The sequence below is a fragment of the Triticum urartu genome, chromosome 4A, assembly GCF_056163025.1.
Source record: "Triticum urartu cultivar PI428250 chromosome 4A, HENAU_Tu73, whole genome shotgun sequence".
NCBI classification, from domain to species: domain Eukaryota; kingdom Viridiplantae; phylum Streptophyta; class Magnoliopsida; order Poales; family Poaceae; genus Triticum; species Triticum urartu.
The window spans coordinates 187,877,968-187,898,767 of NC_141876.1; the positions used below are offsets into that span (position 1 = coordinate 187,877,968).

The 20,800-nt window shown below is 41.7% G+C and overlaps 1 protein-coding gene and 1 pseudogene across 1 annotated transcript; one reads left to right on the top strand and one right to left on the bottom strand.

Moving 5' to 3' along the window:
- Positions 1 to 8,566: 8,566 nt before the first annotated feature.
- Positions 8,567 to 12,916, bottom strand: LOC125551607 (proteasome subunit alpha type-5). The gene is made up of 9 exons (XM_048714873.2): positions 12,733 to 12,916; positions 12,534 to 12,615; positions 12,294 to 12,374; positions 11,437 to 11,550; positions 11,256 to 11,357; positions 10,700 to 10,758; positions 9,523 to 9,625; positions 9,064 to 9,129; positions 8,567 to 8,968 (listed from the first exon to the last, which is right to left on the bottom strand). The coding sequence occupies exons 1-9, from the start codon at positions 12,744 to 12,746 to the stop codon at positions 8,876 to 8,878; spliced, it is 714 nt and encodes a 237-aa protein (XP_048570830.1). The 5' UTR covers positions 12,747 to 12,916; the 3' UTR covers positions 8,567 to 8,875.
- A 236-nt stretch (positions 12,917 to 13,152) lies between these two features.
- On the top strand, positions 13,153 to 15,292 carry LOC125554745 (DNA repair protein RAD51 homolog B-like; annotated as a pseudogene).
- Positions 15,293 to 20,800: the final 5,508 nt, after the last annotated feature.

The window sequence follows — 20,800 nt, forward strand, 5'->3', positions numbered from 1 at the left end:
AAAAGGATTTTTCTAATCTTTCTATAAAAGCATCAGCCTGGGCCCAATACTAGTAGACTTTCCATATTAGCTCTGTTTTGGCAGCATAGCTGATTATGGATAATCTTTTCCATCTTCAGTTTTCCAAACCAGACCTCTTTCCTTCTTTCCCTCCATGCGTGAGCTCTAACGCACAATTCTGTTCCATCCATCCTGCTGCACCTAGCCTCTGTACTTGCAATCATGTGTGCATTCTCAAACCATTAGCTTGACTACCAAAACTATAATCTGGGCAACCCCTCAAGCCAGATCCAAAGTAGACTATCAACACATGCCCCCTATTTTTGGTGTAATTTTATTTACCAAAAACACCATGGCAATATCTTAGGACGATGTCAGCCGCTTCACCGGCCATATCAACTGCTTAGGGCGATGTCTAAATAACACATCGGCCAAATTTTTCTTAGGGCGATATCTGAAATCATATCGGCCATATAGTGCCATCAAGATTCTTGCCACATGCTAGGATAGTACTTCTTCAAATATTTGCCATTGAGAGCTTTGGGCAACTTTTCCCCTTGCAAAGATTGTACAAAATATGAATTTCTAGGAACAATCTCTACAACCTTATACGGACCTTCCCAACTCGGCAACCACTTGCCGAATTTATTATTTCTAGTTCCAATAGGCAAAATCGTTTTCCACACTAAGTCTCCTATTTGGAACGGTTTTTCCCTCTCTCTCTTTTGTTATAAGCTTTAGCTACTCTTAATTTTTCTTTTTCAGTTTCTCGTAAGGCTCCTAATCTTTCTTCTGGAACATCATCAATTCTATCCATCATCAAATTATTATAGTCTACAGCCGACAAATCATTTTGTCTGGCTACTCTAAGAGCTTGCAAATTAACCTCTACAGGTACATTGCTTCCTGTCCATACACTAACTCATACGGTGTCACTTGAGTTACTCCATGATTAGATATCCGATGAGCCCATAAAGCCTCTGAAAGCACTTCATGCCACTTTCTTGGATGCTCCTTAATTTTCTTCTTTATAAGCTTATTAAAGTTTTATTGCTAGATTCGACAGGTCCGTTAGCTTGAGCATAATAAGGCGACGAACTTAACAATTTAATTCTAAAAGATTCGGCAAACTCACGAAATTGATGAGACATAAAAGAAGAACCTTGATCTGTAGTCAAAGTTTGAGGAATACCGAATCTGCGAATAATATGCTCCAAAACAAAATTAATCACTTCTTTATGGGTCATACTTCTTAAAGGAATCGCTTTAGTCCATTTGGTAAAATAATTTGTAGCTACTAGGACGAAGCGATGACCTTTAGTTGAAGCAGGATGTATTTGACCAATAAAATCTAAACCCCGTCCTCTAAATGACCATGGCTTAATAATGGGATGCATCATAGCTGCAGGTGCCAATTGAGCATTTCCAAATTTCTGGCATTCTTCACACCCTTTATAATAGCGAAAGCAGTCCGCTAACATCGTCGGCCAATAAAAACCTGCTCTTTTCAATAACCATTGCATCTTATGAGCTGACTGATGTGTTCCGCATAGCCCTTCATGTACTTCATCCATAGTTACTCTAGAGTGATCAGGACCTAAGCACTTTAAAAGTAATCCACCTATTGTTCGGCGGTACAACTCACTATCTAGCAAAGTATATTTTAAAGCTTGTCACCGAATTTTTCTATCTCTTGTCTCCCAGGATCCTTTAGATGATTAATCAGAGGAGTTCTTCAATTGCCTGGTTCTAAATTAGCTGTTGATTTGGTTATTTGTGACAACTGCACCGAATCTTCTTTGCCATGTACTATTTGCTTCTGGATTGAACAAGGACTTGCTGCATCCTTTAACAAATTAATAGCCAACAGATCAGCATTACTATTAACAGCATCTAGCATCAGTTTCTCTAATATGAAAAACTTTCCCCTACTGATTTGGTATCCGGGTGCTTGCTGCGCTAAGTAATTAGCTCTAGAATTCTCTTCCCTGGGTATATGACTGATAGTGAAAGTATTCAGAGACTTAATTATATCTAAACATCGGTCCAAATAGTTGTTTAATAATCCATCAAAACATTTAAATTCACCACCAATTTGCCGGACTACCAGAAGTGGATCTCCAAAAGCCTCTATATCATTTACACCCATAACTACTAAATTTTGTAAACCAAACAACAAAGCTTCATATTCAGCTCGGTTATTTGTACAAGGATATTCCAAACAGACTGATGTTTCATAAACGACATTTTTTGGTGACATTAAAACATTACTGATGCCTTGTCCCTCCCTACAAACCGATCCATCAAAATAAAACTTCCACGGGCACACACTAACATAATTAATATCTTCTCCATCCTTAATCCTATGATCAACAATAAAATCAGCGATGACTTGACCTTTCATAGCATGCAACGATTCATATGCCAAGTCATATTCTATTAGTGCATAAGCCCATTTTCCAATCCTACCACTAAGAATCGGCTGTTGCATCATACATTTAATCACGTCGGCTTGGCAAGCTACTACACAAGTACTATAAAGTAAGCCGAAATTTTGTACATGCATAATATAAAGATAAACATACTTTATCAATAAACATGTACCGACTCTCAGCGTCAAGCAAGCGGCGGCTCAAGTATGCAATGATGTACTCCTTCCCGCCATTCTCTTGTGCTAAAACTACGCCGATCACCTTGTCTTGTGCGGCAATGTATAACCTGAACGGCACACCAGACTTGGGTGCTCGAAGCACCGGAGGACTTGACAAATATCGTTTTATATTATTAAAAGCCTCTTGCTATTCTGCCCCCCCCCCCAAGTGAATTCGGCTTCATGTTTTAACCAAAGTAAAGGAACAAACGATTCAATTTTTACCGCAAGGTTAGATATGAATCATCTCAAGTAATTAATTTTTCCTAACAATTTATGCACATCCCTTTTACATGTGGGCTCCTCCAATTTTCTGATTGCCTCTACCTTCTTAGGATCAATCTCTATGCCATGCTCATGAATTATAAACCTAAGAACTTACCAGCCGATACACCGAAAGCACATTTGAGTGGATTCATTTTCAGCCCATACCGACGCATTGTTTCAAAAGCTAATCGCAAATCGGCTAAATGATGATCAAACCCATCCAATTTAACAACTACATCATCAATATATATTTCTAATACGATGCCTAGAAGATCATGAAAAAACAGATTCATAGCACGCTGGTATGTAGCTCCAGCATTCTTCAATCCAAAAGTCATAATAGTCCACTCAAATAAACCAACAAAACTAGGGCATCGAAAAGCAGTCGTAAGCATATCTTCTTCGGCCATAAATATCTGATTATAACTAGCATTACCATATAAAAAAACTGATTACTTTATGTCCAGAAGCATCGTTAATCAACATGTCGGCTATAGGCATAGGATATTCATCTTTAGGGGTAGCCTTATTCAAATACCTAAAATCAATACATACTCTAATCTTATCAGTATTTTTCTTTTCAATAGGAACAATATTAGAAATCCATTCCGCATATCTACACGGCCAAATAAACCGAGCTTTTAACAACCGATCAATTTCATCTTTGATGTGGTCATATATCCTAGGATTGAATCGCCTAAGGGGTTGTTTATGTGGCCTAAAACCAGATTTAATAGGCAACCTGTGTTCAACTAAGTCCCTACTCAAACCGCGCATCTCAGTATAATTCCAAGCAAAGCAATCAACAAATTCCCTAAGTAATGCACATACCTTTCCTCTATGATCGGCCCCCATATTAGCATTAATAAATGTAGGTCTAGGGACACTTCCATCACCAATATCAACTTCCTCAAGTGGGTCCGCCCATGAGAATCCTTGTCCAAGCTTTCCGTGTCATCGAAATCCTCAATAGATTCATGCATATCATTCTTTCTTGAACGGTACTCCTCAACACGCCTTTGCATCCATTTAACACTATCTTCCTTATTAATTGTTCAAAAGGATAAGTCATTAAGCCGAGCTACACTAGCCGGCTGTGCATGTACATGAACAAAACCATCTCTGCCAATACTAATATAATCATAATCTGATAAATCTCTACCCGTCAAGCATCGCATCTCACCATGTTGCCAATCAACCAGAGCCTCAGCCAAAGAAATGCAGGTAGAATTATCCACATCAACCACTTCAACATCATCATCAACCCACTGAATCAAACATTGATGTAGAGTAGAAGGGATGCAACAATTCGCATGAATCCAATCGCGCCCCAAAAGAATATTATATCGGCCTTTGACATCAACAATGAAGAAAGCAGTCGGCAATGTTTTTCTCCCAATCGTGAGCTCCATAGAAATAACACCCTTAGCTTCAGACAAGTCTCCTGAGAACCCACTAAGTCCCATATTGGTTTTCATTAGTTCTTCCTCTTTTCGGCCCAATTTAGAAAAAACCGAAAAAGGCATGATATTAACACCGGCACCGCCATCAACAAGCATGCGACCAATAGGCTTACCATCAATGTGACCCTTGATAAACAAAGGCTTTAGGTGTTGTCCATGCTTCTCTGGTTTCTCAAATGTAACACTTTTTGGGCCAAGAACAAGCTCTGCAACTTCAGCCTCTTCAACCTTAGGCGCACGAAATTCTGCGGGCAGCTCAAATACCATATTAATGTCCATATCTGCAGGCATATCCTCTTTATCCCCAGAGTTTCCATCCATGACCATGTTATCAGCAGTGTTGCCTTCCTCCCTTGCGATGCGCTTCTCTTTCCAAGTCATATTCGAAGGCACCATTGGTTTATCTTGATTGAACCACTTGCCGCGCTTCTTTTTAGCTAACTCCTCTCTAATTTCCAATGCCCGCAGCCGCTGCACCCTTCTTTTCTGAGTATGTGTGAGCCCTGTTGGGCACCATCGAAGCTTCGGTTTAGTTCCTGGTGCCACTGACCTAATTCTGCTGCCCCCCGAGTTCATCGGTCTGTACTGATGTGCTGCTGCTTGGGGAGCAAACATTCTGTCTTTGGTCGAAAGAATTTTGTATTGATCAGTTGTGCTAGCGGTCCCATCTTTCTGCATATTGGGCCCCAAATCATCATGTGAGTTGCTTCCTTCTACTGGAATTTCCTCTTGCTGCGATGTATCAGGCCCCTGTTGCTGCAATGCATCATTACTAATCTTTTCTGAACCTGCAACTCTTTTTTTGAACTGAACCAAATCTGAAACCTCCAATCATGATTGTTTCTGGATCAGGGGCAACACCTGCAGCTGATTTGAGCTTACCATTATCAACATTATGAGCAACACCCAACCCAGGTTGGTTCGTAATAGCACAACCAGACCTACATTCATCATGTTCAACTGGATTTTTTACGTCACCCTTAGATCTGACCAGTACCCATGCAAATTTCTTGCCACCTATGTGAACCTTGCCATCCGCATTGTGTCTAGGCAATCTGCTATGCGCTAATCTTTTGCTGGATGAGCTATCTTCAGCCCCTTTGCATGAACCATCTTTACCTCGAACCATAATAGCATCACGTGATCTTGCTTCATGATTAAATCGAGCCCTTTTCTCATGCATGTTTGGTCTGAACATAGGCCTAGGCGGGATCCATCCTGGTTGAAAATAACATGCTAGCCCTATAGGATATGGCGCCCAAGGATTAAAACCCCATGGAGGAATTTGTAGATACATAGGAGGTGCACAGCCCCAATATGTTGGCTCCATTGCGAAATAAGGCTGATGGTCATATGAATTTCTTTGCCATTGCTCATGACTGGCAGGTCCAGAAGGAGATCTAGGACGTTTATTACCTCCAAGCCGGTTAAATACATTGGTGGCCTTGCATGAGGTGTATTTCTCCAACAACATGTTAACTGTCGGCTTTGGCCTTGGAGCTTGTCTCCTTCTTCCACTTTCCACACTCCTACTTCTGGTTTCTTTGGTTTGATCATCCTTGGAGGAGCACTATCATCACCAACATTTTTTCTCTTGCGGATTCGGTTTGATCCGACTGAATAAGCATTTTCTTATTCTCAAACTCAACCACATTGATAGGAAAAGGATCACTATCGAGCTTCATCTTAGTACCTTCTGTAAATACCAATCATCCGTCATTAATGGCCGATTGCACCTGTTGACGAAACACATTACAATCGTTAGTAGCATGAGAAAAAGAGTTATGCTATTTACAATAAGCTCTTCTACCCAGTTCTTCTTGAGATGGAATCACATGCCCTTCTTTTATTCTAATTAACTTCCCTTGCAACAACATGCCAAAAATCTTGTCACACTTACTAACATCAAAAGTATATTTGATTTCCTCTCTTTTAGCTGGTGTGGGTTTCAGGGCACATGCAAAAGGTTTTGACTTAGGTGCTCGAACCCATTCGGCCATACATATATCATCATCTTCACTAGCCGAATCACTATCATGCTCTACAACATTAACTGTAGGTTTTTCCTTGTCTTTATTCTTATTATCTCTAGACTAGTTGTATGGTTTAACTTCTTTAGCACGGTTTTCCTGGGCCCAAGCCTTTTGCAAAACTTGGTTAACATCTGAAAATTCTTGCCCTTCCAATTTATCTCTAATATGAGCAAGCAAACCCGAAAAGGCAAGATCAGCTAAATCTTTTTCGGCTATGGTCAAACTGAAGCATCGGTTTTTGACATCTCTAAATCTTTTAATATAATCATAAACGGATTCATCGTGTTTTTTCTTAACCACTGTCAAATCTGAAAGTCTAAGTTCAGTTTCACCACCATAAAAGTACTCATGAAATTTCTGCTCCAATTGAGCCCATGTTGCAATAGAGTTAGGAGCAAGCGGTGTAAACCAAGTAAATGTAGTACCAGATAAAGACAAAGGAAATAATTTCACTCTGAAAATATCTGATGTACCAACTTCACTGCATTGTGCTAAAAATTGTCCTAAATGCTCAAAGGTTGATCTACCATCTTCTCATGTGAACTTAACAAAATCTGGAATTCTAAACCCACGAGGATAAGGTGTTGTGTCGGAATATTCATGGTAGGGTTTTTGATATGCATGTGCTCTACCCTTAGGTTCCAAGCCAAATTCTCTAAGTATATTAGCAAGTTGATCCTTAAAATTTTCAGTAGGTTGCGGAGAACTAGCTTGTAGCATAGATGCACGATAAGTACGTAGCGGTAACTCTGACAAAGAAGTTTGAGCATGATACATTTGCTGCGAAGAACCATTAAAACACGCATCTGGCACCAGCCCATAAGGAACCCCGGTACCAATAGGTGGCAAGGGTGGTGTGCTATATGCTATTGTTTGATAGTAGAGTTGCTGCAGGTTGGAATTAAAGCCAACACTTCGGTTATTGCTGCTGAAATTTTGTGGAACCGAAGTCAAAGCAGGAGTAGCAGCAGTAGGTACAAAATTATTGGCCGAATTGCCAATGTAATTTTGGCCACTTTGGTCATTGCTTAACGGGATGTGGGGCTGCACAACATTGGGTACTGCAACGGGTGTGTGCATAGGGTTAGGTACATTAGTGAACCTACTATTTTTTGGACGCACCGGCTGTTTCTCATAACGTTCTTGCTCTCTGAACTCATCAAATTTGCTAGCTACAGATTCAGTAATCGTGCGTGCCATGTCTGTCATTTGTTTGTCGTATTTACTAGCTACAGACGCATCAATTAGATGTGCAATCTCTTCTATACAAGCAGTTTTACTTACCCCAGCAGGATGACTTGGTGTAGCTACCTTCTGGATGACGTTGTTTCTTGTCCTTTGGAAGCCCGCCAACTTCTGCTTCAGCTTTTCCCCCTCTCTTCCTCAAGCTCCTATTCAAGTTTCTACTGTTCATCCACAAGCAGATCCTCAAGTGTGATGGCGATGATGTTGTTGGGGTTGAGATCTGATTCCTCGCTTTCGTGGAGGTAAACCGACCGTTTTTCAATGCAAAACGGCAAAGATGAGCCAAACTTTAGGTTTGCTAGGGCTAGGCAGAAGCTACGAGTTAGGTGCTGAAAAGAAAAGAGCGTAGGAGAAAAAGTAACGTAAGGTTGTGAAAGAATCGATTGGGTTTTTCAATCGGCCATATACCCACATATATAAGGGTATGCCTGGTCTTTGGCAAATTGAAGTAGGACTCCTGACGTGCTGTTTCCTTGGCACATAAGCGGCTTTTTTTATTTTTTTTGTAAAAGCATTAGCCTAGGCCCAATACTAGTAGACTTTTCATATTAGCTCTGTTTTGGCAGAATAGTTGATTACGCAAAATCTTTTCAATCTTCAGTTTTCCAAACCAGACCTCTTTCCTTCTTTCTCTCCATGCGTGAGCTCTGTACTTGCAATCATGTGTGCATTCAGGTTGCATAAAAGGCCAATTCAGCCGTTACCTCAAAGCCAAGCAAGAGGTGCTTTAAGCTTTGTGTGGGCCAGCTTTTGGATCCGACCCAACCAACCAAACGGGTCAATTTCTTCCCACGCGTGCCTAGCTAATGCGAGCAACCAGCTTTTGGATCCGACCCAACCAACCAAACAGGCCAATTTCTTCCCGCACAGGCCTGGCAGAGCTTAATGCAAGCAACCAAACACGCCACTAGTACAAACACCAACTCCCCTTAACAGTAGAGATGTTTACAAACCAAATGCACACAAATGCAGCCAGTGATACCTACGCACTTGCTAGATGCTGAAAATTATGTGTACTAATTCTTTTTGGTGACACAACGTCTTAGTGCTACAAACAAATGACTGGACTGGGAGATGAGAATCAGATGCAACGCCCAAGCAGGCACTAATATCCCTTCAACAGTAGGCAGACAACCCAAACCCACAACAGAGTTCATAGTTCATTGTGCCTTAGGGTTCATGGGAATACAAGAGCTGTCTCACAAAGTGGCAATCCTTCACAACCTCGAGATGACCGCTTCAACCTCAGAAGGGGTGTAGAGGTGGTAGCTAGGGGAGACCTTCGCAATGTCAACATTGTTCGGGGTCACCTGTTTCAAAAGAGATTACATATTATTAGGCATCTGTGACACGGTATTTATTGAACCTACGAGTGACGAATATGGAAAGGGTCGAGATGCCCTACCTTTTCTTCCATAACCTGCTTCAGGATAGAAAGGGCTATGGTCTCTGCCTCAGCGATGGTCAGTTCCTGCATCAACATGTCAATTCTTTTCAAGCACAATTCTGCATGCATGAATTCCGGCAACTACTGAAAGCATGGCTACAACACGGCACCAAATTTTATATGTAGGTCTGCGTACTGTGTAGACAGCAAAATTCAAGACTTCTAAGCTGTAGCAGTTCAACTGGTGCATGTCCGTAAACACCACATAAATGGCTTTGATGGCTTTGATGTCATAGCTAAGACTGTTAGCTCAGATTTTTGATCCAGACTTGCTATGCAATTTATGTCTATGACCCATGCAGCAGATTTTTCTCCAAACGATATGGGAATTTTTCATGTTGTTAGTGCTGGAACTAAAGTTGTCTGCATGCTTGCACCTAACTTATGGTCTATCCCCTGTTTAGATAGTTATGATACCTTGTTGTACTGCTCTTGTAATGAGCTATCAGCTCCTTCAGAGCCCGACCCAATGGCCTTGGCCTTGCACTGCCAAAAGGTCCCCGATGGGTCTGTGTAATACCTGTAAGACAATAATTGATCGATGAGATACTAGTAAAGTTCACTTGGCTTTGTAAACTGATCATCACACAAGTAATTACATGATGCTCGCTTCACAACATAGACAGATAGAAATACCACACAAAGGAAAGAGCTGTTTCAAGTGCATCATCTAATCAAGTGGTAACAACCTCAGTTAAGATGGAAGACATGATTCTTATGACTTATCATCAAGCAGGGATATAGTTGCTCATCTGGGGAGAAATAATACATGAATGTATAAGGATAGAAAATATAACATATAAAACCCCGAAGCATTGGATAACACTCTTTGATATGCCAGTTTTCAAATATCAACTCTCCTTGATTATAATTGAATATCATGTCAACTTACACAGCAGTTGGAATTTTGAAAGTAAAGCAACTAAACTAGAAACCTTGGCAGTAAAATTTGATTATCTTCATCATATCAACTAAGATTGAGCGAACAGGGGATGATGGAAACGGCCACTAGAACAACTATTGGTGAATTCCTTTTCTCAGATAGTCTCCATAAAATGTAGGTGTACAGGAACTAATGCCGGTTATAATTCATGTAACTGGAAACAAAAGGTATCATTTTGGCAGCACTGAGGGTGAGGGGTCAGGGATGGCAATTGACGTGACAATCTAGAAAAAGGCAATATATATTAAACAAAGAAAAGCATCGTTTCTGTTATAGCTAGTTGCTCTGCTTTCCGAACTTCTAGCTGCTATGATAAAGATAATCAAATTTATATTTAATAAGAGTTACTGACAACCACGCGGCATGCTACCACACCTGTTTTTCAATTTGTATAAAAGGTAGAGAGATTGATACTTACAAGCTGGTTCTAAAAGTTTATTATTCAATAAGAGTTACTGACAACCCAATAAACTGAGTTAAAGGGATCGATACTTACAAACTGGTTCTAAAAGTTTATTATTCAATAAGAGTTACTGACAACCCAATGAACTGAGTTAAAGGGATCGATACTTACAAAGTGGTTCTAAAAGTTTATTATCAATAAGAGTTACTGACAACCCAATGATCTGAGTTAAAGGGATCGATACTTACAAGCTGGGTCCATGTTCATCATGACCAGCAATAAGGAGAGAGACTCCAAACGGCCGTGACTGCATAAATAAACAAGTACATCAGAACCTTACTCTATGATATTGGTACGTGTGTAAAATACAGAAAAATGTGAGCGGGTAAATACAGCAAAGTAATTAGTCAAGATTAACAAAATTGCTTTGACTAGTTCATGAGTCTTTGCAAGTACAGGTTAACAAAGTAACTCAAGTCTAGAAGATAATAATCAGCAAAAGCCAAACTAAACACGTGCTGGTTTGGTCTAGATCCACAAACTTTTCATAAATTTTGGCAGTCATCTAAAAAATGTCTATTATGTTAACTACACTACAAAAATTTCCAACAAAGATGTTCAGTTTCCTCCGTAGTTATACTTTGTTACCATAGGAAGTATGCAGCCATCAAAGTGTGATATACAGCATTGTTTCCTTTAGAAAAAGAAGATGCAACAACAGAAAAATGATCCTGTTTCCCATCTTCTGCACGTGTGCAAGACCTTTTGTCATTGCATTAGTAGAAAAAAGAGAATGAGACTCACCATTGATTCTTCATCACCTTCACCAAAGCGCAAAGCCAAGTCACAGATAGCTTGTGTGGTAGATTCTACTGTCATTGGCTCCCCATATGAGAACCTATGATTCTGTTTGAGACCATATGAAGTGAAGTTAACCAATAGAGGGCAGAACTTGCATGTATGTAATAATAACCAAATAGCTTGCCTGAGTCTCAACACGAGCATGCTCAACCAGTGTTCTGGCGTCAGCAATAAGGCCACTCATGGCACAGCCGACATGCTCATCAATTTCCATGATTTTCTCCACACTGCTTGGTTCCTGTATAATCATAGCAAAGAAAACTTGAAGTGTTCAACAGTTTGGGCATGGTACAACCTAACATAGGAACTAAAAGTTGAAGGATGATGGAACCTCAAGGAATAAAAGACAACTAAGTAACATCAAATACAGTCAGCATCAGGCAGTTATCTTTTACCGCTACATATAAGTTTCATGTAGATCCTTATTAATTAACACAAACAAGCTATGGGTAAAAAAAATGGGCGTCAAGTACTTGTGCATATCATCCAAACAAGAAACAGAAAAATACTTGTCTGACAAATGGGGACAAAACATGTGCACAAGATTCAACCAATCATCACATGTCCAGTGATCCTTGACGATGAGTTATGAAGATAAAAGAAGTGATAGTTATGTGTTGAGAAAACAAACCGACATATTTCTAAGTTGTCCAGTAGTACATTATTTTTCCAGTCTGGTAAGTAGACATGAATCAATTTGTCAATATTTGGCAGAATGCATAAATTAGGTTAAACAACAACAGAACCTACCCTGTTAAAGCACTAAGAAATTGGATATACCCTGAAGAACAATATCAACATCTTGACAGTTGAAACATAGAACAAAAAAGATAATAGTGAAAACCCTAATGGACCTATCTAAGAATGTGGACATTTTGCCCATTAAGAGATCATCAACAGTCATCAAGCATACAGCTGAAGGATATGGTAGTATTTCACAGGAACAATAATATAAATTAATAAGTGGATATGCAAAATTACCAGCAGCGGTGAGGTGACACGTTTCTCAACAGCCAGTACAACACCATCCTTAGTCATCAAGCCGATTGCAGTGGAGCCCAACTGCAATCCATAACAGAAGGATCAGCATCATAAGAATGTAGCGAGGGGCACATCAATCTCAGCACGTAATCCGGAGATCCGCAGTCTCATCCTAAATGCCCAACCTCAGGCCCAAAACCCCACGAATCTGGCCTCCCCCACCCCCACAATGAATCTCACCTTGATGGCCTCAATGGCGTACTCGACCTGGAACAGCCGCCCCTCCGGGGAGAAGGTGTTGACCCCACGGTCGTACTCCGTCCTGCACACACACACGCCGAGAAACCCCATGAGAATCAGCAATCCCGCCGTCGGCGACAGATCCAAGGAATCGATAACAAAATCCTGAGCTGAGCTTGGAGAGGAAGAAATCGATTACCTCGTGAGAAACATCGCGTCGGCGGATGCGGATCGGAATTCGAAGCACTTGATTCTATTTCTACTACACGGGGTGGGTGCTTGGTGGTGTTTCTTCTTGGGAACCAAGTACTAGTAGAGAGGAGAGGAGACGGCGGCGAGTTTCTTCTTGGGACGGAGTTTTCTTTTCTTGGGGAGGACGGACTGTAGTGGCTTTTCCGGGCCTCCAACACTTTAGCCTAGCCAGGCCCAAGCTAGTTCTGGTCCACTAGGCCTCAGCAAGTAAGTAGTGGCCTGTTGCTCAAAAAAGAAAAGAGTAAGTAGTGGCCCGTTCACAGGCCTGAAGAAGATCCAATAAACGAAAGCCTCTTCCTCTCCGCCTTGGCGCCCTTCACATTTCCCTCCCAACCGACCGTCTCTCTCCTCTACTAGTGTGTTGCCCATGGCGGCAACGACGGCGCAGCAGAAGACGGCAACGGTGGAGCAGGAGGAGGGGGAGCACGGTCCCTTCACCATCGAGCAGCTCCAGGTGCTCTATCAAAACTCTGTCCCAATCTTGGTCCCCAAATGTTTTCCTCAAACTCGAGGCTTTCTCAGGGTTTCCGCTCCGCGTATAGGACGATTGCTGCGAGTATGTCTCGATTTGGGGTCGCTGTTGGCTTCTTGCGGTGTGGATTTAGATTCTTGCTGGAAATTCTTGATTCGATTCTCCCCCGTCCCCCACCCCAAATGGCGCGCATTTCTTGGAGTTTCCGTTCCCCTTGCAGGCGAATTGATATTCAAAATTGGTGTTGCCACTTGGATTTGAGGGTGTTTCTGCAGGTTCTTGATCACAAAAGCCCACCTTCTTGACTTCTTCCTACGGATTCGCCCCTTAATGGCGTTCATTTTTTGAAGGGGATATCCGCTCAACTTGCAATTAAGATGACTTGCGTATTCTTGGTTAAACTTATTTATTCATCAAAAGTTGAGGTGGCGGATTCAATATTTAATACAATACTACTTCTACGCGTTAAGCTCTAATTTAAGGGTTCTTGCTTCTAAAATCGCTTGGAAAATGTAGCGACATGTCAGCATCCACTGTCTTCTTTGCTAAATTGCTTTTATGAATTATTATTATTATTGTCTTGTTGCATACGTGAATGTACCAAAGACTACAATATTTCATATGCGCCTGGATTGTTATATTTCAACATGAACAATGTGAAGAAATGAGCAACTTGTTATCTGCATGCATGCCATATCTTGCTAACTGGAAATTTTAGCAACCAGCCACCAAATTGAATGCATGGCTTAATTCTATAATTTCTTCAGAAAACTCTAGTAGTAGAAATAGTTTTTTATCATGTGTTTGTCAAAGTGGCGTATGTCAAGGCTGTTGTGAGCTGGTTTAGTGGTTTAGGTGCTTTTGATCCTCATATCTTTATTGCCATGTGACAAGCTGTAATTAATGGTTAAGTAGTGCCCATTTCTTGTCAACAAATGTTTTCATTAACACTGATATTTTCTTGCCAAGGCATCTGGAATAGCTACATTAGATGTGAAAAGGCTCAAAGATGTCGGTCTTTACATAGTAGAATATGTGGCTTACACTCCAAGGAGAGATCTTTTGCAAATCAAAGGAATCGGTGAGGCCAAAGTTGACAAGATAATTGAGGCAGGCAAGTAATCATGAGACCAGAATTGTCTTTTGCATGGAAATTTTATAGCACACTGTAAAATATTTACTATCTACAAATGTTTGCAGCATCCAAGCTTGTTCCGCTGGGATTTACAAGTGCGAGCCAACTACATGCACAGAGGCTAGAGATCATTCAAGTTACAACTGGATCAAGGGAGCTTGATAAGATCTTGGATGGTAATGTGCTATCAGCTTTATGATTTTCCCTCTCTGCATAATTTAATAAATGACTTGTGATCCATTGAGTATCGGATCTAACCTACCTTCAACAGGGGGATAGAAACATGATCTATCACAGAGTTATATGGTGAGTTCCGCTCAGGAAAGAGTTAGTTGTGTCACACTCTGTGTGTTACATGTCAGGTGAGACTTCATTTATTGGTGTGTTTTTTTGCATTGACACCCGAATCTTGTTGTTAATCTCGCATATGTTAAACATGATATATTTCAGCTTCTATTGGACCAAGGTGGTGGTGAACGAAAGGCTCTCTACATTGACGCAGAGGGGACATTCAGACCTCAGAGGCTCCTCCAGATAGCAGACAGGTGACACCTTTGGTTACACTAGTTACTTTGGCTCTTAGCTTGAATTTTATTAATAAGCAAGTGAATACTAGATTCTAGGTTGGTTTTAACATGAATTTGATTACTAAGCAAGTGAATACTGGATTTTAGGTTGGTTTTAACATGAATTTGGTTATTAAACAAGTGACTACTGGATTCTAGGTTTGGATTGGACAGTGCTGATGTATTAGAGAATATGGCTTATGCTAGAGCTTACAATATCGATCATCAATCCAGGCTTCTGCTGGAGGTAGCTTCCATGATGATAAAGACGAGGCAAGTTCATTCTTTCAGTTTGAGTGTATCTCTGAACTTCAGTATGATTTTCTTGAACTAGACAGGTGACCAGCAGTAACTTATTGATCATTATTTCCATTTCTCTGTGTATAAGGGACTGTATGTTGCCAACATAACTAGCCCATCTGTTGTTACTTTTATCAAGTTAATGTGTGTGTAACCTTTTCGTTGTACTATTGTGAGTTTTCACTATATAGAAGTGTCATATGTGATTAAAGAATGTATGTAGATGTAATGTTAACATCAGACCATTGTGACTTTTCTCATATGCATTGCTTAAAAAGTCCTACAACAAGCTGTGGTAGGCTAGAATTGAAACCTATTATATCTCAACCAAGTCATGGTCTGGCATGTGGATAGCCAACTTCCACACACCCTTGTCCACGGCTAGTTCTTTGGTGATATTCCAACCCTTCAGATCTCTCTTTACATGCTCCTCCCATGTCAAGTTTGGTCTTCGCCAACCTCTCTTGACGTTTATTAGCATGCTTTAACTATCCAATATGCGCTGGCACTTTTGGAGGCCTTCGTTGCATATGCCCAAACCATCTTTTAGACAATGTTGGGCAAGCTTCTCTTCAACCAGTGCTACCCCAACTCTATCATGTATATCATCATTTCTGTCCCGATCCTTTTTTGCATGGCCACATATCCATCTTTACATGAGCATCTTTGCTATTGGACATGTTGGCTTTTAGTTGGCAAAAATTCAACTCATACAACATCATAGGTCGAATAGTTGTCCTACAGAACCTGCCTCTTAGGTTTTGTGGCACTCTCTTGTCACTGAGATGCCAGAAGCTTTGCGTCACTTCATTCATCCAGCTTTAATTCGATGGCTCACATCTTAATCCATATCGCCATCCTTCTTCAGCATTGATCCCAAATATCAAAAGGTGTCCTTCTGAGGTGACACCTGACCTGCCTATCAAGGCTAACTTCTTCCTCGTGCCTAGTAGAACTGGAACAACACCTCATGCACTCGATTTTAGTTCTACTAAGCCTAAAACCTTTTAATTCCAAAGTCTGACTCCACATCTCTAACTTTTTATTAACCCTCGTCCGACTATCGTAGACTAGCACCACATCATCCGAAAAGAGCATACACCATGGGACATCCCCTTGTGGCACCTGCTATTTATTGAATTCTGCTTACACAACAAGTTTGTTTGCTGCATTGTTTTACAGACTAAATAGGCAATGTCTATTAGGCCCCGCTTGGTTCCTCGCTTTTGGGCCCAAAACACTTGTAAAATGTACCCCTGTGAGAAAAATGCGGACGGGCCTCGAACAGGTGCTTGGCATGTCGTTTTTGGGCTGTGCAATTTACACTAGTTTTCTGGTTTACACCCGTAATAGACCGGTTTCTGATACAGACCACTGCTCGTCGTTTTTCCCCACCTCTCCTCTCGCTCTAGACCTAGATCGAGGCTACGCAGCCAAGAGGCACCGATGCTGGTGTCCTCGAGGGCGTGAAGCGTCGACGTTCGCGACGGCGATGTGGTGAGGTGCCGACCACATTGACCATGTCGGGGGTTAGGCGCGACGGTAACTACAAGTCGTTCCTGACTGCGACGGTGACGGTGACGACGTTATTTACCAACAGTTGTTACCTAACCACGACAGCCACTCGCTACTCCTCCAGCGGCCTCCTCTGCTCCGTCAAGGTATCTTCCCTCCTCCTCTTCTGCCCCTCCTCTGCCCGTCCTTTCCTGGTCATCCATGCCATGCAAAAGCTCCTATGTCCCTCCACCCCTTCGACGCTATATAGTTTCAAGTCTTTGAGTTTCACATCTGTAGACTACAGCTCATTCGTTAGATCTTCGGTCATTTGCATTAAGTGGAATCAGGACGACTGGCATATCCCCCTATTATTTGGGAGAGTTTGATCTTCAAAAGTTCCAAAGGCTGACAAGTGTGCCTATCCAATACATTTGAAATGCTTATTGGAGGCACTTGGTACTACTGTTTCTAGTTTGTTAGTGTAGACATAAGATGTTCAACTTCTGTTCATATGCTACTGATGTCATTGGCTCATTGCTGCCTTTGTGCAATGCAGAACTATTAGAGTGATTTGGAGGATTCAAGATTCTGTGAAGCTCTTTTGACATTTAAAGCTCAGAACTGAAGGTACTTAATTAACTCAAAAGCATTCAGTCCAGCTTGTGTGTGTGTCACTGATTTCTTATTCATTGTTTTGCATATGGGCTTGTGGCTTGTCTATATGCATCTATACTCAAATGTTACATCAACCAATAAAAGTATGGTAGTACCTTTTCATGTTACACTAATCTCGTTATCTTGATGTGCTAGTGCTCCTTTTATTTCCACTGTCATAACATAGATTACATATACTACTGTGTTTACTTCGAAGGAGAGTTGCGGTATTTATTTTGTAATCTCTTCTCGCTAGATAATGGATACGAGTAACCATGATGATGGATATGAGTCATGTACTGATTCGGAGGAGGAGGAGATGATGTTTCTTGTCTTCCCGACATTATATTGTATATCTTATAGGAGAGAAAAGAATCCAATGAACACATCCATTCTTAACGGAGCTAAGTATATCCGAGAAATATTGGATGGCCACCCTCAATGGTGCCATGATATTCTTAGGATGGAATCCCACATCTTCCAACTTCTATGCGGCCATCTTAGATCCAAAAATCTTTTACGAAATTCAAAAGGAGTCGGCGTTGAAGAGCAACCAGGGATGTTTATGTACATGCTTTCCAGGAATGCGAGTTATCGTACATTGACTGATAGGTTTCAGCATAGTCCGGAAACGGTGCATAGACATATCAATGGATGCTTCAAGGCTATGACATCATTGGCATTTGACCTTATCAAGCATAGTTCACTAGATATGAAGGAAATATGCCCTAGAGGCAATAATAAAGTTATTATTTATTTCCTTATTTCATGATAAATGTTTATTATTCATGCTAGAATTGTATTAACCAGAAACATAATACACGTGTGAATACATAGAGAAACAGAGTATCACTAGTATGCCTCTACTTGACTAGCTCGTTGGTCAAAGTGGTTATGTTTCCTAACCATATACATGAGTTGTCATTTGATAAATGGGATCACATCATTAGGACAATGATGTGATTTACTTGACCCATTCCGTTAGCTTAGCACTTGATCGTTTTTGTTTACTGCTATGGCTTTCTTCATGACTTATACATGTTCCTATGACTATGAGATTATGCAACTCCCGATTACCGGACAAACACTTTGTGTGCTACCAAACGTCACAATGTAACTGGGTGATTATAAAGGTGCTCTACAGGTGTCTCCGATGGTACTTGTTGAGTTGGCATAGATAGAGATTATGATTTGTCACTCCGATTGTCGGAGAGGTATCTCTGGGCCCTCTCGGTAATGCACATCACTATAAGCCTTGCAAGCAATACAACTAATGAGTTAGTTGCGGGATGATGCATTACGGAACGAGTAAAGAGACTTGCGGTAACAAGATTGAGCTAGGTATTGAGATACCGACGATCGAATCTCGGGCAAGTAACATACCAATGACAAAGGGAACAATGTATGTTGTTATGCGGTTTGACCGATAAAGATCTTCGTAGAATATGTAGGAGCCAATATGAGCATCCAGGTTCTGCTATTGGTTATTGACCGGAGAAGTGTCTCGGTCATGTCTACATAGTTCTCAAACCCATAGGGTCCACATGCTTAATGTTCGGTGACAATCGGTATTATGAGTTTATGTGATTTGATGTACCAAAGGTAGTTTGGAGTCCCGGATGTGATCACGGACATGACGAGGAGTCTCGAAATGGTCGAGACATAAAGATTGATATATTGGACGACTATATTCGGATACCGAAAGTGTTCCGGGTGATTTCGGAGAAAACCAGAGTGCGGGAGGGTTATCGGAACCCCCCGGGAGAAGTAATGGGCCACATGGGCCTTAGTGGAGAGAGAGAGGGCCGGCAGGGCAGGTGGCACGCCCCCTCCCCCTCTGGTTCGAATTGGACTAGGGAAGGGGGGGCGGCGCCCCCCCTTTCCTTCTCCCTCTCTTCCTTCCTTTCCCCCTCCTAGTAGGAGTAGGAAAGGGGAGTCCTACTCCTACTAGGAGGAGGACTCCTCCTCCTGGCGCGCCCTGCAAGGGCCGGCCGGCCTTCCCCCTTACTCCTTTATATACGGGGGCAGGGGGCACCCTAGGACACACAAGTGGATTGTTCCAAGCTGTGTGCGGTGCCCCCTCCACCATAATCCACCTCGATCATATTGTAGTGGTGCTTAGGCGAAGCCCTGCGTCGATAGCAACATCATCACCATCATCATGCCGTCGTGCTGACGGAACTCTCATGTGAAGCTCTATTGGATCGGAGTTCGTGGGATGTCATCGAGCTAAATGTGTGCTGAACTCGGAGGTGCCGTACGTTCGGTACTTGGATCAGTCGGATCGTGAAGACGTACGACTACATCAACCACGTTCTCATAACGCTTCCGCTTACGGTCTACGAGGGTACGTGGACGATACTCTCCTCTCTCGTTGCTATACATCACCATGATCTTGCGTGTGCGTAGGAGAATTTTTGAAATTACTACGTTCCCCAACAGTGGCATCCGAGCTAGGTTTATGCGTTGATGTTATATGCACGAGTAGAACACAAGTGAGTTGTCGGCGATACAAGTCATACTGCTTACCAACATGTCATACTTTGGTTCGGCGGTATTGTTGGATGAAGCGGCCTGGACCGACATTACGCGTACGCTTACGCGAGACTGGTTCTACCGACGTGCTTTGCACACAGGTGGCTCGCGGGTGTCAGTTTCTCCAACTTTAGTTGAACCGAGTGTGACTACACCCGGTCCTTGTTGAAGGTTAAAACAACACTAACTTGATGAAATATCGTTGTGGTTTTGATGCGTAGGTAAGAACGGTTCTTGCTCAGCCCGTAGCAGCCACGTAAAACTTGCAACAACAAGGTAGAGGACGTCTAACTTGTTTTTGCAGGGCATGTTGTGATGTGATATGGTCAAGGCATGATGCTATATTTTATTGTATGAGATGATCATGTTTTGCAACAGAGTTATCAGCAACTGGCAGGAGCCATATGGTTGTCGCTTTATTGTATGCAATGCAATCGCCCTGTAATTGCTTTACTTTATCACTAAACAGTAGCAATAGTCGTAGAAGCAATATTTGGCGAGACGACAACAATGCTACGATGGAGATCAAGGTGTCGCGCCGGTGACGATGGTGATCATGACGGTGCTTTGGAGATGGAGATCAAAGGCACAAGATGATGATGGCCATACCATATCACTTATATTGATTGCATGTGATGTTTATCCTTTATGCATCTTATTCTGCTTGATTGACGGTAGCATTATAAGATGATCTCTCACTAAATTTCAAGGTACAAGTGTTCTCCCTGAGTATGCACCATTGCCAAAGTTCGTCGCGCCGAGACACCACGTGATGATCGGGTGTGATAAGCTCTACATTCACATGCAACGGGTGCAAGCTAGTTTTGCACACGCAGAAATACTCGGGTTAAACTTG